This window comes from Martes martes, assembly GCF_963455335.1.
Source record: "Martes martes genome assembly, chromosome: 9".
NCBI classification, from domain to species: Eukaryota; Metazoa; Chordata; class Mammalia; order Carnivora; family Mustelidae; genus Martes; species Martes martes.
Window position 1 is genome coordinate 138,398,398 of NC_137896.1, and position 18,212 is coordinate 138,416,609.

Consider the following 18,212-nt stretch of genomic DNA (forward strand, 5'->3'; position numbering starts at 1 on the left):
GTGTGTGACAGCCCTGCCTCCCCCTCTCGGTCGGAGACTCTCCTTCCTTTCCTGCTCAACAAGGGGCTTAAGCGGCTAAGAGGCCCTGGGGTCCCGCCCCTCCCCCTCTTTGTCAGGACCTGAGCAAGACCTCAGGGAGGGAGCCGGCGCCCCGGTGCTCATCGCTGGGGGAAGAGGCTGTTGCACAAACCAGCACCTGGGCAGGTGGGACAGTTGTGTTCTACCTCAGATGGAAAGACACCACGTCTGTCCCAAAGCACATCTGGGGTATGGACAGGAAGAAGGCGGGGGGCGGGAGCTCATGTCCCTCTGCCTGGGCTCAGGAAGTGCGCCGGCCGCAGGGGTGGCGTGGAGGGGAAGGTCATTGTCGGCAGAGCGGAGAGGTGCTCTCTGTCCGCCCTGTGACCCTCCCCAGCCCCCTGCACAGCCTCACCCCGGGGTGTCCACTTCCTTCCCACCTGCCCACCTGCTCGATTCCCTCATGCTTCCCAGGGACATGGCGTTGTGAGTTCAGTGGTCTGGTGAAGTCAGGCCAGGAGCGCCCTCATTTCCTAACCTCCTCTGCACATCTGAACAATCAAAACCCCCCTGGTCAGGTCCCGGGAGTTGACAGGCTAAGCTGACGATCTACACCAGCGTCCGTGGCCAGTGTCCTAACGAAATGCTCAGACCATCCACACCAACACGGAAGGCAGGGACCATGTGCTACGAAGAACAAAGGTCTGGCTGGGAAGAATCTAGAAGGAGCCTCGGGTCTAGTCGTGAGGACTCTACCGTCCAGCTGCTGCCCAGGGGGACACAGAACTGCACCAAATCCTGGACAGCCTCCCTCTCGCCGGTCAGCAGCAGCGAGATCCCTGGGCTCTGTCGCTGAGGGAGGGCGTGGGCGGTGCTCCCGCCCCTGGTTCAGGACGGTCACATGCCTCGGGGCTGCCAGCCGACCCCCTGCTGGATGCCCTGCGCTTCTGGGGATTGATGACGGCCACCTGCAGGGCGCAGAGGCATTGCAATCTAAGATTCTACTACACTTCTCTGTTCCCAAGTCAAATATAAGTTCTGATCGCCGTTTATTTTTGTCCTCAAAAAGAAACACCCACGTAATAATGTCATCTTATGCAACAAGGACACTTCATTGTGTGAACCCCGTTGGGGGGGTGCTGCCAGACCCCATGGCCTGTGACCCATCCCCTGTGACCCGTCACATGCAACCTGTCACCTGTGACCCATCGCCTGCGACCCGTCACCTGTGACCCATCGCCTGCGACCCGTCACCTGTGGAGCGGCTCAGCCCTCCCTGTGTCTCTCCTTTCTGATGGTCCTTCTGGTTTCTTCCTTGTCCTTGTTTCGCTTTTGGATCGGTTGTGTATTTCCCGCCCACGGCTCGTTTGAAAGGCTGGAGAGAACCACGGCAACAATCCAGACTGGATTTTGAAAGAATCCAGATTTGTGTCTCAGACCTATTATTTAGAGACAACATACTGAAAAAGCCAGTGTTTGTCATTACAACGTCGTCGTCCCCCGAGTTCTGTGCACATCAGACTGACGTCTTGAAGGTGGAGAAATCCTGCATGATTCTTGTTTAAGCTGTTTTTTGGGTTTCCTAATGCTAACGGTTGAGGATAAATTGTAACCGTCTGACTCAAGGGAGATGAAATTCACACACACGACGTTTAGGAAAGTTAACGGAGACACTGAAAGGGCCCCTGGGCCCGTCCGCTGAGCGGCCTCTGCCGGCAGGGCCCGGACTACACGCTCCGCCTCAACGTCCAAACTCCGTGACTCTGCCTCAGGGCGGGCACCGGGGCCCCGACCGGCCAGCGGCTCCTCATGTCTGTCACCCTGGTCTTGCAGAGCGCAGGCTTCCAACAGAAAACCACAGAGAGAACACTGGGATTCCTGGGTCTCCTCCCCTAACCCTATCTAAACAGTCCCGGCCTTCCGTAGCACGCGAAGCTACACTGTTTCCATCTGTCGCCTTCCCCTGGTGGCGCGCTTCCACCTGCGGACGGTCAGGGCCCCGGCTTTGGCCCCTGAGCCGCAAAGATGAGTCTGGCCCAGGCTTCACGCCCACTCCCGCAGGTGACCCACGGCATTACGAGCCCCGGCACGATGGACGAAGAAGCAGAAGGGTACATTGCCCAGAAACCCACAACCAGAGGTAGAATTCCAAATGCGCACCGCGGGTGATTTGGAACCCTGGGGGAGGCTGGTGCGTGGTGGCTGTTTAGAGCCTGCCTGTGGCCAGGAGGACGGACAGTCACCCCCCAGCGGCCCACATCATGAGGAGCTGACTTGCTTTCACATAGGTTTTCAAATAGTTCAATGCCAGTGACTTGAGAAATTCCGTTAACCTGCAAGGAGTTCTGGCCACCGGCGCGGTGCCACCCGCCGTTCCCACCTTTACCAGGGGTGGCCGTGCAGCCACAGGTGGCATGGAGCGAGGGGGTCTGGAGGAAGAGCCACTCCTTGGGCGGGCTGTGTCGCCAGGCGCTCCACGGCTCCCCAGCCTGTTCCCAGATGGGCCTCTGTGCCCGGCCCCTGCGCCGTGGTGCGCCCAGCCAGCATGCGTGCAGGGCGCTCCCCCCTGCGGGGCCTTCACCAGGCGCGTCCTCCTGGTCCCTGCACACATCCCCCAAGAGGGGCCAGGTCCCCGGAGCCCCCAGCCCCAGCCGAGGAGTGACCTGGGCCGGGGCGCACTCCTACGCTCCAGGTGATCTTTGCTCCATGCCTGCAACAGCAGGGGGTGAACTCAGCTCTCGCCGCGCCCCCCCCCCCGCCCCGGTTGTGCGCCGCCCAAAGCTGGGAGGCCCGTCTGAGACAGCGGTGCTGCCCTGCTTCCCCGCAGAGGCCTCTCGGCCTCCCCCTGCGGGGTGGCGAGGCTGCTGGTCGAGCACCATGGCTGCTGTGTCTCCGGGGGGGCGGGCAGCTAGGAATCGAGCGGGGGCGGACCAGGAGCCCAGGGCCCAGAGAGAGGAAGGCTGCTCCTTCCCTGGGTGGCACATTGTGGGCGAGGGGCTGTCCCAAGCTCAGAAATGCAGCAAAAACCAGTCCTTGTTTGGGACAAGTGAACTGAAGATAACCCCAGGATTGAGGCTATGGAGAACGAACTGAAATTACCTAAGAGTAAACTGTGGTAGGAGGGGAAGAGCTTCGTAAACGGGGGGCCGCTGCCACGTTCCGCTTCTCGGTTCTAGAACGAGCCAGGAGGTGACACGGGCGTTCGTTTCCTGTTCCCTCCTCCATGCGTCTTCTCCTTCCCGAGCTCTCCAGGAGGATAAGTCGTGTTTCACAAGAGGAAGTTAAGAGAAAATCATAAAAATAACACATGTTGCCTGAAGGCAATTTCTTCTGTGACACATCTTGCAGAATCTCCCAGGATGTTGCTTGTGCTTCTGTGTTTCCAAACATACGTACACGTTCCTGTCGTGGTTGGTTCCTTGCAGGCACGGCGGTGCCCCACTCTGAGTCACCAGTCATGGGGCAGCGGGGGCCTGGCCGGCCCCCAGGAGCTGCTTCTCCAATCACAGCCCATGAATATAAAAACCCAAGTGTGTAAACTGAGAGGACAATGTGACTTTCATACCTTCAGTAATTCTGTAGAACAGGATTGCCTTCAGCTCTTGAAACCTCGACGCCTCGGCCAAGGACACGGTCTGCCTTCCGCTCAGACACGTCCCCCGTATTTCCAGTGGCGCTCTCCGGGTCGGGTTTCTTTCTCTTGCTGCTCTCTGGGAACACGCGTGTCTTTATACTAAAGAAAACGATGTATAGGAATTATCGAGAAAGGAGACGGTATTTGTTTCATACAATTAGCGAGGCTCTATAAGGTACGGCAAACCTGACTTGCCGACACTTAGAAAGATGTGTTAGATCCTAAGAATGTGCTGATTCGCTGTGGGGGCGGCCAGAATTGTTGTCGACGTGTGGGTGCCCAAACCTCGTTCACCAACCAATGCCTCTCCTGAGGGAACAGCCATCCCGGAGGCCCCAGGGATACCGACTCCGCCGTCAGCGAACAGGTACCAGGTGCCAATCAGCACAGCTCATTTTGTCAGCACGTTCATAAACCAGAGCGATTCTTCCTCATTTTTTTTTTTTAATCACAGAAACAAGAGGTGAATGTGGCCATGGCGTGGGGTTAACCAAACCCAGTCCGAGGGCTGGGGGAGGGGGCGTCTCGGAGCCCACAGGTTTAGTACCTGTATTTGGAATATCCATGAAGCAATCTCACCCAGAGAGAGACGCATGTCCCGAATATTTCCTGAGCATTAAACAGAATACTTTTGGGTGAAACATAGGGTCTTTGTGTAATTTTTAACATGACGGTGTTTTAGCAAGTTGTCCTAAATCTTTTTCTGTGATTGGACATAATGCTCATTCATACAGTATTTCTACCTTCTCCCGAGGCTGGGAGGCAGGCAAATGCCAGGGTGCCGGGGTCCCTAACCACAGCTGCGAATGGCCCCCCGGTGCGCCCCCGACCCCAGGCCTGCCCTTCGCTGGCACCGGGTCACTGCACACTCTTCCCTCCATCTCTCTCAAACCTGAGATGCGCACGCGGGAGCCACTGCGGGTCAGAGGTGGCGAGCGCTCACCTCTCCCCGTGCACTCCCTCTGCTTCACTGCGGATCGTGGGTTGTCTGTCAGGGAGAACATTCAGAAGACCTGAATTCGGCCCAAACATGTGCTTCTGGTACCGAAGGCCCCGTGGAGGCGGAGGGCTCCCGGCATAAGCCCGAGGCCTTCCACGGCGCTGCCCGGGCATCTCTGGGAAAAACACAATTTAAAAGCAATTGCTGCGAACATCTGTTTAAGAGTTGTTACCGACTGAAGTTCATGAACCCTCAGAGAGCCTGGTAATAGGACGAGTGTCATTATCACGCATCTGCTTGGGCTGCAAACAAATAAAGCTGATAAAAAAACAAAAGTCACTTGTAAAATTTAGAATGAAAAATTAATATTTTAAAATTACTTTTCCCACGTACACTGGCTTATTTCAGAGTAACTAAGGAAACTGATAGTTTGTAGCAAGTGCCTCCTGTGGCCTCCTGGGCTGGGCGGCCTCCGTGCCCTCGGTGCCGCACTGCCAGCCGATCTGCCCATGGGACCTAAGTCCCTGGCGTGCAGTGAGCGGGGTCGGACGTGCATTGACTTGCTTTCCGTGCTGTTGCAACTAAACTTCAAGTTCTAGCCATTTTTTCCTTTTCTTTTCTTTTTTGTCCCTTTTTTTTATCTTCTTTGCAGAAGACCATCCAATGAGCTGTCACAATACTCGAATAATGCAGGATGCCGAGAAGGACGACAACAACAATGAGGAGTATGACAATTACGACGAGCTGGTGGCCAAGTCCTTGCTGAACCTCGGCAAGATCGCCGAGGACGCGGCCTACCGCGCCAGGACGGAGTCGGAGATGAACAGCAGCACCTCCACCAGCCTGGAGGATGGCAGCGACCGGAACGAGACCCTGGGCCGGAAGAGCGAACTGAGCCTGGACCTGGACAGCGACGTGGTGAGGGAGACGGTGGACTCACTGAAGCTGCTGGCCCAGGGCCACGGGGTGGTGCTCTCGGAGAGCCTCGGCGACAGAGCGTACGCAGACTCCCTGTCGCAGCAGGACGGCAGGAACATGAACTACGTGATGCTGGGCAAGCCCGTGAACAACGGGCTCGTGGACAAGATGGTGGAGGAGAGCGACGAGGAGGTGTGTCTGAGCAGCCTGGAGTGTCTCAGGAACCAGTGCTTCGACCTGGCGCGGAAACTGAGCGAGACAAACCCGCAGGACCGGGGCCAGCCGCAGAACATGAACGTCCGCCAGCACGTCCGGCAAGAGGACGACTTTGCGGGCAGGACGCCGGACAGGAACTACTCTGACATGATGAACCTGATGCGGCTCGAGGAGCAGCTGAGCCCCAGGTCTAGAACTTTCTCCAGCTGTGCAAAGGAGGACGGGTATCACGAACGAGACGACGACACCACCTCCGTGAACTCAGACAGGTCCGAGGAGGTGTTTGACATGACCAAGGGAAACCTGACCCTCCTGGAGAAGGCCATCGCTTTGGAAACAGAGAGGGCGAAGGCCATGAGGGACAAGATGGCGATGGAGGCCGGAAGGCGGGACAATGTGCGGTCCTATGAGGAGCAGTCGCCAAGACAGCTTCCCGGGGAGGAGAGGAAGCCTAAGTCCAGTGACAGCCATGTCAAAAAGCCATACTATGGTAAAGGTAATATTTCTACCTAACGTAAGTTGCCTCATGAACGTAGGAGCTGGGGTGAAAGATGCCAGTGATGGTCCACCAGGGAGGTGGGCATCACACTCGCTCATGTCATGAATGCAGATCTCTTAGGGTTGCTTCCAGCATTACAGCTGGTGTTTCTGGAGAGCCAATACAATATTTGTCTGGGAAATGCACAGAGCAGCTCACTGTGCGATGACCAGAGCAGACGAGTCAGCCGTTACTTCAGCAGGAGACACTTGCCTTGGAGAGACCGGGCTAGCGCACGAGCACGTCACGGGATAGGAAACAGTAGCACGAGCCCGTGTTCTCACACACGAGCCACAGTCCGTGTGGAGTGTCAGGGGCTCACCCAGCAGCAGCCAGTCAGGGATGAAACACGTGTTGTATATATTGGGTTGGGTCGGTGGCATCATGATTTATAAAATTATCACCAGATGACAGTTATTGATGAAAACCCCCCATAGAAAACATCCCTGATAGAAACGGAACAGCAACAGCATGACCGATAGCATAGGACAAGGGCAACGATGCACATCAATTATCGTAAGAGAGTAAGTAGTGGGGGCCGTTCGCTACGCCAGGCGTGGCGGGTCCGAGCCGAGATCAATAGTGATTTCTTTAGTCTCTTCATTCCCGCTCACTGATTCCATCCCATTGTGGAAACAGTCATGGCACGTACTTTATGTTAAAACACTCAAAATCACCCCAAATGAGACTTTCAGCAGATTCTCCCTTATGAAACGGAGGGGCCCATATTTGCATATCTCTTTATGTTTCAACACACACGACATGCACGTGTGGAGTCAGTACCTCTCCGAAGCGCATGAACTTACGGTGGCAGTAAGAACCATGTCCACAAGTGACGCAAGCTGCTGGCGATACCACGCCGTGGAGAACCTGGAGACTGTGGGTGTCCCGGTCATAAGAACTAAGTCAGAAACAGTTTCACAAATGAAACTGGCAATTCCTTAAATCCCTCCCTATTAGTACCAAAAAAGGTCTTCTGTTTTCTGTTGCTTTCTTCTCCTTCTAAAGACTGAGCTTCCTCACTGCGGATCTGATGATGAGGTTCAGGACTTTGGTTTGAAAATCAGTTGCCATAAAACCTCCAGCAATCAGAGAAGCTGTTTCTTGTGTTGTGACCTGGGTGTGTAGTCTCCTCTCAATGTGTACGCGTTGGTCCTACAGCATCGTGGTACCCAGAGCCCAGCGGCAGACGGACCTCGGCCAGAGGCCCGTCGGGGGCTTGACTGGGCGGGGGCTTGAGCACTGACCGCCGTCTCGGGAGGTGAAGGGACACCCCCGGGTGGGGCGGCGTATCAGGAAGGGGTCGTTTCTTAAAAGCAACAGGGTCTAGCCCACCCGTCCCGCTTGCCTTGGGTGCAGGAAAGACTGTGAAACAGCTCGGGTGTCCGTAACTGCGGTGTGGTGTGTCAGAACTCTGCAGCTGGGTAGCTGAGGATCGTGGAGGAATTACACCTTTTTAGGAAGAAATAGTGTCCTCTCTCGCGGGTGGCAGAGCTGGCAGCGAGGAAGGCGGCACTGTACTTGGGAACGTGCGGGCTCGCTGGGCGTCGCAGACCCAGGGCCGCCCTGGCGTCCTCGCCTCCTCCGGCTGCTCACACCCTGCAGCTTGCTGTAGGTTCTCACTCATTTTGCTTTGTTACTGTTATTTTGTTTCATTTTGTTTCTTGCAAGGAATGGAATTGAAACCGCTTGCTTCCCTTCAGTACATGGGGCAGGGGAGGGAACGAGCAGCAAAACCTGAGATGTGCTTTTCCCTGAAACGGGGAAGGGCTGGGGTTTGGACCTTCCAAATGAGTCAGAAGCATCCATTCCAGACTCTACCCATTTCTATAGATTTCTTCCTCCGTTTCGTGTGGCTCATTCCCAGCTCATTCCCAGGTCTCTTCTCAGCATATCGATAGGTATGGTCAGAGCCAATTAAATCAAACCAAGCAGGGACACCAGAGTGGGGCAAGGAGATTAATGCCCTCCTTACTTTAAAAAAATATATATATAAATATAGATAGATAGATAGATAGATAGATAATGTGACATTTTACCAACAAAGCCAACGGACAATTCCTACAACCGCAAAGCGTATCAATAATCTTCATTTCAAGCTTCGTTGTTGTAAAATTGTACAACTTCTCATTGATATACCATCTGCGCAGAATGGTTAAATTATAAATGAGCAACCTTTCCAAAATCTTGAGCTAAAGCAAAAGAAGTTCCTCGTGAAACTCCTCTATCCTTCTTCTCCTCGAGCAGCCACCGGAAAGGGAGGAAGGGGGGCAAGCGAAATCCAGCGCACAATTTTTTTTTCTAGGCATTCTTGCAGGGGTTTTCAGTTGAATTGCTGGTCTGTTTGCTTGCTTGGTTGTTTTGTGTTTGCTTGAATGTTTGCCTTCAAGGTGAATTGGGATTTCCGGAAATCAGCATGCGGGGGAGGGGATGGCGGCGGCCAGCGGCATCGAGAGGAGATTATACCCTTGTGTCCTCCAAAACTGAAATTATTTGAGCCACTTGTCTCTATACAGATCTGCACTCAGCTTCAGAGCACTTCGGACATCTGTGATATAATGTAACTTTTAGGAAGCTGTAAGTGTACTAATGAAAGAGTCATTTCACGATGAGTAATAGTTACAATTTAGGGTTTTTGTTTTATTTACCTTTTAAACACTATTTACATTTGGCTTGTGATCTTCAATAACAAATAGTTTCCTGTAAAACTGTTACTATGCACTTACTATTTTGTATTTACATTAATTAAATCATACTAATATTCTGATGAAACTACCCAAAAGCCATAAAATGCTAGGCTTTTTGATGGCGCGTGTAAGAGAAACTCCGGCCACAACGGCAGAATCCCAGGCTGCCTTCGGGGCTCCCACAGCTGCCTCCGGTCTGCCCCTCAAGCATGGCCCTAATTCACAGACTCAGGACCTGAAAAGTAGATTACCTAGAATAAAACGCTAGCTAAAAAAAGAAAAGGGGGTGAGTTTTTTTTACATAAACATAAAATTGCTTCTATAGTCCTGTGAGCCCTTTGTCCATTCCAAGTTCACATGTTGTGACTTAAGAAGAAAGTCCGTAAGAGTTTCAAGAGCTGGAGCCAAACGCATACTTTCTTGGGGTCACAACTGTCTGGTTAAGGAGACATCAGTAGGGAAGTGTTACCCCCTGAGGAGATGTTAAGCGACCCTCCCTCCACCAAACCAGCCTGGCCACTACTTACTGTCGATCTGTGCAACTGGTTTTCAAAAACTGACTCAAAAATAGTGCATTGCCCACTTTCGTTACTGCCCAGCCCAGCTTTATCGTAGAAAAGTCTCCTGAAGCTACTTTCTGCACATTGATGAGCTGTGGTCCGTTCTGGATATAGAAGTAATTTTACCAGTGAAAGCTTGCCATTCTGGCACTTGGCATTCAACCGCTGACCGAAAGTCTGCTCTGTTCCTTCCTCGACCAGTGCTGCAGAGAGCCAGTGGGGCTGTCTGAAACCCTCACCCCTTAATTTGGCATATGCATGCACAGCATTGTAAGAGACAGATGAAGAAATCAAAACAAATGGTTGCTCCAGCAGCTTCTGAAATTTTTTTTATATTTTATTTTATTTTATTTTTTGCCCATCTCCCCTGTTGAGAGGGGCTTCCGCCATTCTGGTCATTTGCGTACAGTGCCTTCTAAGAGTTCAGCTTATTTTCAGAAAAATCTCTGAATCTGTGTGTACTATGGAGCAGTGTTGCGAGGTGACAGCCTCCAGCAGCCGTAAAACTTTGCATCCGAGAGCATCGATGCTGGGAGCTCTCGATGAGACAGACACGCACGGCAGACCGTTGCCATGGCCTTGTGCCCCTGGCTGAATTTCACGGAGCGATTGTGGAGGATCGCCAAGTGGTTTTGCTCTCTGAGAAGGTCACTGTCTCATCATTATTTACGTTGATTTCTTTGAGCAACACGGCTTGTCATGTAACACACGGGAAAACAATTATTCGGGAGCTAAGGTAGGAATAGCCTTTTTCCCCCCACCAGCAAAGAAAGTAAAGTATTTTGTGATTCATGATTACTCTGTTTAAGGTAAAAAAAATCACCCAAAACCAAAGAAGTACCTGTGCAGGTCTGTGTCACAGCCTGTCCCCTGACCCCTGCTTTTCTTCTTTATTTATCGAGGTTTCTTCGGGTTGTTAATGAATCTCCTTTGTCTCGGACGGGTAGAAGACTCACTCTCTTGACACCTGTTGTCACTTTTAGATCCCTCGAGAGCAGAAAAGAAAGAGAGCAAGTGTCCCACCCCGGGGTGCGATGGAACCGGCCACGTAACCGGGCTTTACCCACATCACCGCAGTCTGTCCGGATGCCCGCACAAAGATAGGGTCCCTCCGGAAAGTAAGTCCGTGTTCCGCCAATGCCCGTGGGGCCGCGCACACCCACGGCTCTGTCTGTGTCAGCCACGCGCCTCTGTCATTCCATGTCAGTGCGGCCCAGCCTCGGTCCTCGTCTCCCCGCCCCTTCTCATCCACACCGGCCCGCGGGGGCTGTCCGCGCCCCTCCCGCCGATGGCCGAGGACGACCGCCCCCCTACCCCTCACCCCCCCCCCACACACACACTCAGCGCTGCTTCGCGCAGCGTGGCTCCCTAGTAGATGGGCTGGGCTCCATCCCACTTCCATTTCTGACTTGCTGGGGACCTCCGACAAGTCACTCGTCCCCTCTTCTCTCACAAACCACACAAGAGGACTCAGAAGGTCTCTACCCCACACCCCCTCCCTGCAGAGCCGAGCTCCCCGTGAATCCCTGAGAGGAAGGTCCTCTTGCCCGACGGCCTGACTTCCGTGCGGAAGAGCGGGTGTTGATAGGTGCATTTTACTGCATTTCGCTTGTAAAGTCTGTTTCGGGTCCCGGTTGTCCCCACATTTCCACACAAGTGAACCTCAGTGTAAATCAGTGGGTGTAGATCAGACGCCTTCTCTTAGTTAGGTTCTGAGAACGCACAATTTTCGGTGAACACAGCTACGCTTATTTTGGAACTGAAAGGGTGTCCACGTCTCTTGTCTATCTTGTCCTCCGCCCACGAAGTTTGCCATTTAAATATGACCGTACTGGTTGCTCAGGGGAAAGGCACATTTTCAGAAGCGACCAGATGAGTCTAAGGTCCTGATTCTGAGCCTGAGGTGTGTCAAGGATGTTTCTGTGACCTGAGACACAGTTTCTGGAAGGCAACACGGAGTAGCTTGGCTGGGACGCAGCAGGACGACCCGGGGTTGTTGAGAGGAGTTCTTGGGGGTCGTCCCCTCCAAACGGCTCACTTCGGAGTTCTTGAGGCACAAATCTGTCAGAACAAAGAAGTCCCTAGCGGCAGTCGAGGCTTCGAAACAGGCTTAGCTGAACATTTTCAGATGAAATATTTTTAGAAGCGCTCGTGCCTCCAGGGTTTTGGAGGGCCGCTGAGAATAAGGAGCCCGCGTTTCTGGGAACCGCCTTGTGAGTGTACAGGGGAACGCATCCGAGCGCTTGGCCGGCCCGTGTGTTACATGAGCAAGGAGCGGGCGTGGTGTGAACGCAGCAGCTTCTGTGCCCGAGCGCCGTACGGGCGGCCGCTCGCACGCATCAGCACACGCAGCCTCCCTCACTCCCCACGTGCCCCGCCGGGTGCCATCGGCCCCGGTCCCCCCACGAGGAAAGCGGGGAGCAGATGGCCTCCCCCTCTCTTCCCGGGGTTCAGCTCGGTGCCTGGCAAACTGAAGACGCACCCCTGTGGGCAGGCACCGACTTGCCCGAGCAGAGAGCGGAGTCGAGATGGCGGTCCCCACCTGCCGGAGGCCCCAGCCTGTGTGTCTTCCCCGGGCCTGGCTTCGCTGCTCTCGTGTCAGGCCGCACGGGCCGAGACCCTAGGTGGGCCTCGGGCCCTCCGTGCGTGCAGCATGAGGACCATTGCTGACCTCTTAGGCAGACCTGCCTGATACCATTTCTCTGGATGGGTCTCCCAAGTAGAAAATCAGTTCCTTTCCCTGGCTGGGAAATTCTCCCGACTCCTTATTTTCACAGGAAAAGCCTAACTAGTAGAAACAGGGGCTGTGCGCCCACAGACGGGGGCCAGAGCGCACCCGGGCTCACCAGGTGAGCCCCTCCACACCAACCTTGAGACCGCCCTCCAGAGCATCTACAGAAAGCCGTTTCTAAATACTTACATGTAGTTCTTTACAGTACCGTAAGAATTTACAAAGAGAAAAAATTAGAATCCTCGGGGAGGGGGTATCTTTTTTTAGACTTTCGATTTTTTCCCATTTTTTTCTGGGCCAGCCTCTGTCAATCCTCTCGGCCCAGTTGAAGGCAGTCCAGCAGTCCGTTTGCAACACGCTGCCCCTAGAAACACAAACGACGCACCACTCAGTGGACAGGATGGGGTTCTGGCCCCCAAGAGCTCCCAGTGCAGCCAAGACGGGGCCATGCGCTCAAGACAGAAGGGGACCACGGTGGGAGGGGCTCCCCAGTGGGTGACTCCCACCTGAGCCATCAGTCTTCCCAAGGGACCTGCAGGCTTCCCTGGGGTCGCCCTAAGCTGGGGTCCTGAGGGGGCGAGGAGGGGTCTGCGCCTTATCCGGAGGCTGCCGTGGTCAGCCACACAGGACGCCAGGTGTGTCGGAGACAGTGGCCAGGGATGGGAAGTCTGGGATGAGTTCCAGACATGCTCCAGACACAGGCAGGCATGAAGGAGGAGAGAGGGAGGGGCGGGAGGTGACACGGAGAACCCTACCTGGTGGCTGTGAGGATGCCAACTCCACTGACCGATGTAGTGATGGAGAAGTGGGGCCCCACTAGCAGAAGACAGGACGGCCCGGACTGTTCCAGGCCGGCGGGCAGTGTGCGTGGTGCTCCCGCAGGCGGGGGGCGGGGGGGGGGGCTTGTCCGGGGTCCATAGAGGTCGGCTGTCCAGCGGCCCCCGGGGTCTGCTTTCTCAGCGGGTTGCAGGAACTGAGGGTGGCCTTGCTTGGAGAGGAGGCATGCAGCGCGCATGAGCAAAAGCCCACCACGGGCGTTTGGGGCAGGAGCACATAGAACACAAAGCCAAGAAGAGGGAGCAGAGGCTGTTCTAGAAAGGTCCGGCCCACGCGGGGAGGCATGAGGAAGAAGTCCGGGGGGATGGCATCAGGGGTCACTGACCGCTCTGTTGGGGGGGGCACGGGAACCACCGCTGCAGTGGAGGTCTGAGGACCTCGGGGGGGCTGAGGGACGGGGCAGGGCACAGCAGCAGGACGGCAGAGCCGGGCTCAGTCACGGTCCGCTGACGCCGGCCCGGGAAGGAGTCCACGTCTCTGCTCAGTGGGACAGACAGTCGCCGTCGGCTTGGGGTCCACGCCACGGCCGGGCGCAGAAGGTTCCGCTCTCTCCAGGGAAGACTTTATTTCAAAAAGGGTAGCATGAATGGAAAGGAAAGGCTGACTTGAGAGGGACATTGTGTCACAGGAAGGGTTTATGTGGTGTCGTAGCCGGAAGTTGGGAACATCGTGCAGAATCCAGAACGACGTAGGTGAATCCAGACCCTCGAAGGGAGAGTGAAGGCCGGGTAGGAGCATAGGATGAAACCTTGCGTGGGAGATGGGGGGGCGAGCTGGCAGGGCCCGGGGCCAGGTCCCCCGGGAAGAGGCCTCCTGACACCCCCTCCAGCAGCCCCCGACACACAGCGAGCCGAAGGCTAGCTCGCCCTTGTTCCCTCAGTGCTCACCGAGCATTGACAGGACAACACAGGAGCCACAAGACTGAAGAATCCGGAATGTAGCCAGTCTGTAAAGACCGGGACGGGACAGAGGACAGCCCCGGAGGGGGGCAGCACGCAGACTTCAGGGAAGACAGAGATTGCTCTAGAGAAGGAGGAGAATCACACAGAACACATAACCAGTTGGGCAGACTTTGTTCTTCATGGTCCTGCTGTGACGTAAACCTCGCCGGCAGGGAAAGCTCCCCCAGGCCTTGCTGCCGTGATGCAGACAGTCATGCGGGGCCCCGGGCTGGGGTCCTATCCTAGTGGCTTCCCTCTAGCACCTGTCACCCCCTCCAGCTCCCCCAGAGCGGCCGCTGCTCACTAAGGACCCATTAGGAGAGGACATGTGAACTGTCCAGGCCAGTTACCGCCCCGTGTAAACTCAGATACTCTCTCCTGGCAACAGGCTGCTTGCCTCCTCCCAGTGCAGCACCCCACCCCCTGGTGTCCCTGTGCTGACTTCACAGGGAACACGACATAACACTATTGCAGCTTATCCCACTGGCAGAATAACAGAATATTTAATTCCCAGATGAGGAGTCATTATTTACCTTGTTTTGTTGAAAAATCGAGTTTGGGAGTCTCTATTCACCCATGACCACCGTGCTGTCATCATACTGTGTGTTTCTAGGACACAGGCATGTTTTAAAAATTACCCATCTACGTGCTGTTACATGGTAACCGATATTCGGTGCCGACGTGTGGGAGATGTGGGGAGGCCCTGCTTCCCTGCCCCCTCGGGAGCGAGTCGGCTACCACGTTGCTGACCTCCGCAGCCCCACCCAGTGCACCTTGCTTTGCATGCCAGTGACACTAAGGTTGAGACAACCTTCTTCTTCCTACATGTGTTTCCTGACCATGTCCATCACAAATGTGTGTAGGACTGTCCGTTGTAAACTAACCCAGCCTTTGTTAAAATAATTGCTTATTCTTGTATTCAGACCATTTCTATGTTTTAATGCTGGGCTGTCTTCTCTGCCTCTCCCTGTCAAGTTCTTGCCATGCATGAGAATGTTCTCAAGTGCCCCACTCCGGGCTGCACGGGGCGAGGGCATGTAAATAGCAACAGGAACTCGCACAGAAGGTAAGCAAAACGCTCCTGTGCCCCAGGCCGCTGCGGGACATTCCCCGACAGCCCCCCCACCCCAGCCTCCGGAGGGAGTGTGCCCTGCACGCCTCCCCGTCCTGCCCCGGGAGACAGGCCGCTGTCTGGGAGGGCATCGTGCATGGGGAAGGCAAACTCTGAGACCCCTTTCCGCAGAGTGGGTTGTTTTCACTTGTCCCGCCCACTCGTCCCACGTCCCCCAGGAGGCGCCCTCCACGGGGAACGCTCAGTTCGCATCCAGGGGCGGGGAGGAGCCGTGCTCTGCACCTTGTACAGGGAGGGGTTACGAGGCACGAAGACTGGATGGTCTGGGACCTAACTAGGTCACCCCTGAAACTCTGCCAAGACCCCAGTCATCGGTGCGGACATGACCAAAATACTAGCAGAGGCCCAAAGTGCTCGTTGGGGAACGTTTGGCATGACCGTGAGCCAGGTAAATGGGCTTGCTTGGAATCATACTTTTGCTCTGGACAATTCCAGTTCTCTTCCCTCCTATCCTGACTTCTACTAAGCTGCTCACGAAACAGATCGTATCCAACACTTCTTCACCAGTAGCTGGACGGATCTGTTAGGACGGGTCTTACGGCCTCTGCTTTCGGCCTCAAACGCTCGTGCAAAACTATATCCTAAATGAAGGAAACTGTTACGAGTTTCATCTTATTTTTGCCGGCTGTCGGGTAAATTTGGTTACTTGTGTTAAATTCATAATGAAACAAGTCGCAACCCTGTGCCCATCAGAGGCGGTGCTGGCCTTAGCCTGCAGGAGAAAGGAGCGATCCATGGAGTGGTAAGGCTGTGTCGAGCCATCGTTTGAAACGATGTTTAGTCTCTGCTCGCTCATCAGTCCTGGGCTTCCCATGTCCGTGAGACGTGACGCTCTCGTGGCGTACGCATCCGTACCTACGTGCAGCTCTGTGCCGGCGCGCGGAGAGTAGACGCCGTGACTTCGGGAAGAAGAGAGGCCAAGGCAGGGAGCCCGCACGCCGTCTGTCCCGTGGATACTTAGTTCCAAAACAACGCTTCCGGGCGGTCCTGGAGAGCGCTCTGCTTTCTTCCCGCTCCATTCCCCCGTCCGGGGAGGACGTGGGCGAGCGGTGGGGCTGAGAAGCCCCGGCGCCTGGGTCAGTGGCGCACCCACGGTCAGCTGAGAGCTCCCCTTCACACCAGTCCGTGAGCTGCCGTTTCGGGGCTTTTCAGCAGCTCATCCCAACCCCGCGGCTCGTCCTCCTCTGCGGAAGCATCCTGGGGTGGAGTCTGTGTCTGTCATTTCCGCTCGCTCGTGTCCTCCTGAGGGACGCAGAACTGGGCTCGCTGTGGCTGGCAAGGGCTGAGTGTGCTTCACGCACGGACGGCCATCAGCGCCATCCCCTGGAGACCCCCCGGGAAGTCACGCACAGCACAACCATGGTCATTTCTCCCTGTCCTAGCCGGCCCCTCAGGAATGCCCAGGGCAGGTGTGGGAAGCTGCTTGGGGTGCTCTGGTGCTGACCAAAGGAAAGGCAGGGAGGGGGCGACGGGGTCCATGGGCCGCAGAGCCGTGGGAGGAGTCGACTCACTCTATGTTCTGTCCTCGCAGCCTCTCTGGATGTCCCATTGCTGCTGCAGAGAAACTGGCAAAGGCCCAGGAAAAACACCAGAGCTGTGATGTGTCCAAGTCCAACCAGGCTTCAGACCGAGTGCTAAGGTACCAGATGCCGGCCGGTCCCGCTGTGAGATCCACACGTACTTGGCGCCCAGTACCTGGGCACTAGGGGCACTGGGGGGCTGGGATGCTGGGGGGGCTGAGGGGCTGGGGGGCTGGAGGGCTGGGATGCTGGGGGGGCTGAGAGGCTGGGGGCTGGAGGGCTGGGGCGCTTGAGGGTTCTGGGGGGCTAGGGTTTGGGGGCACAGGGAAGTTGGGACGCTGGGGGACTGGGATGTTAGGGGGCCAGGGGGCTGAGAGTTCTGGGGAGCTAGGGGATTTGGGGCACTGGGGGACTGGGGGGCTGGAGGGGAAGCAGGGGAGGCAGACAGTCTCGCTCGGGGGCAGGAACGCGAGTGGTCGGTGGCTCAGTTGTAAGAGCCAAGCCTCCCCAGGTCCACAGGGCCTGTGTGACGGTGGGGGCCACCTTGCCCTCTGGGACTCTGTCCACCCACTGGGAGTCTTCAAATGAGAGTAGACAAGGTGTTTCTGCTTCTTCCCGGCCGGGAAGGTGTTTCATTGCTCTGGGCCTGCTAGATGGAAGCAAGGTGCTTTCCACCTCCATGAGATACCCAGAGTCATCCTCATTTAACCTGGAGCCCAGGATGGAGAACCCGCCTGCCTCCAGGCGTTGCGGTGCAGGACGGCCAGAGCCTTTCTCTGTGGGGGAGCCCCCCAGGGGCCGGCCCCTCTGTCCCCAGACACCCCATGGGGTAATGAGCAGGAGCCGGGGGAAGGGCGGCCGAGTGACTTACCTGAACCAGCTCAGTCACGGACTGTCGCGGGAAGACCTCGGGATCTCCTGGTCCAACCCGGGTTTCAGTGTAGAAAGGGAGGCTTCTGGGAGGGGCGGAGAGAGAAGTTCCCCCCGTTCTCATCCCCACTGGCCCCTTCAAAGCCCAGGCTGCGCGGCCGGCGTCCAGACACCTCAGTGGACACAGGTCCCAGGTCTTCCCAGGGTGTCCTGCGGGCTGCACGGCTGCCCACCTCTGGAGTGGGGGGAGCAGGTCGCCCCTCTGAGGCGGCGGCCATGGCTCCGGTCGCAGACGGAACGGGGAGCGCACATGCACGCGCACACGCACACGCACACACTGTTTGCAGTACGGGAGCTCTTTGGGGTAAATCTCTTAGGAAAAGGCAGTGTTTAACTGGTTTGAACACCTGCTTGGTTTCGTTGTGCATTCGTTTCGTTTTCTGAAAGGGTTTTACCAGTGGCTATACACCCTTTTATCCTTCAGTAGAAAACTTCAAATCTTCTTTGTCAGACTTTATTTATTTGTCAGAGAGAGAGAGAGCGCATGAGCAGGGGGAGCGGCAGAGGGAGACGCAGGCCCCCCACTGAGCAGGGACCCTGACATAGGGCTCAATCCCAGGACCCCAGGATCATGACCTGAGCCACAGGCAGACGCTTCACCTACTGAGCT

At 55.8% G+C, this 18,212-nt stretch overlaps 1 protein-coding gene across 8 annotated transcripts in view; it reads left to right on the plus strand.

The window, feature by feature from the left end:
• Window positions 1-18,212, plus strand: part of MYT1L (myelin transcription factor 1 like) — a gene marked incomplete at both ends in the record, with an annotated part of 128,786 nt that overhangs the window by 40,381 nt on the left and 70,193 nt on the right. For 3 of the 8 annotated variants that reach the window (XM_080812800.1, XM_080812802.1, XM_080812803.1), the window contains 4 exons: window positions 5,245-6,216; window positions 10,495-10,629; window positions 14,996-15,086; window positions 16,684-16,791. In XM_080812800.1, the coding sequence (XP_080668926.1) occupies window positions 5,245-6,216; window positions 10,495-10,629; window positions 14,996-15,086; window positions 16,684-16,791 (1,306 nt within the window). Of the gene's footprint in view, window positions 1-5,244; window positions 6,223-10,494; window positions 10,630-14,995; window positions 15,087-16,683; window positions 16,792-18,212 lie in introns of all 8 variants that reach the window. The other 5 variants (XM_080812798.1, XM_080812799.1, XM_080812804.1 and 2 more) reach the window with 3 other exon arrangements.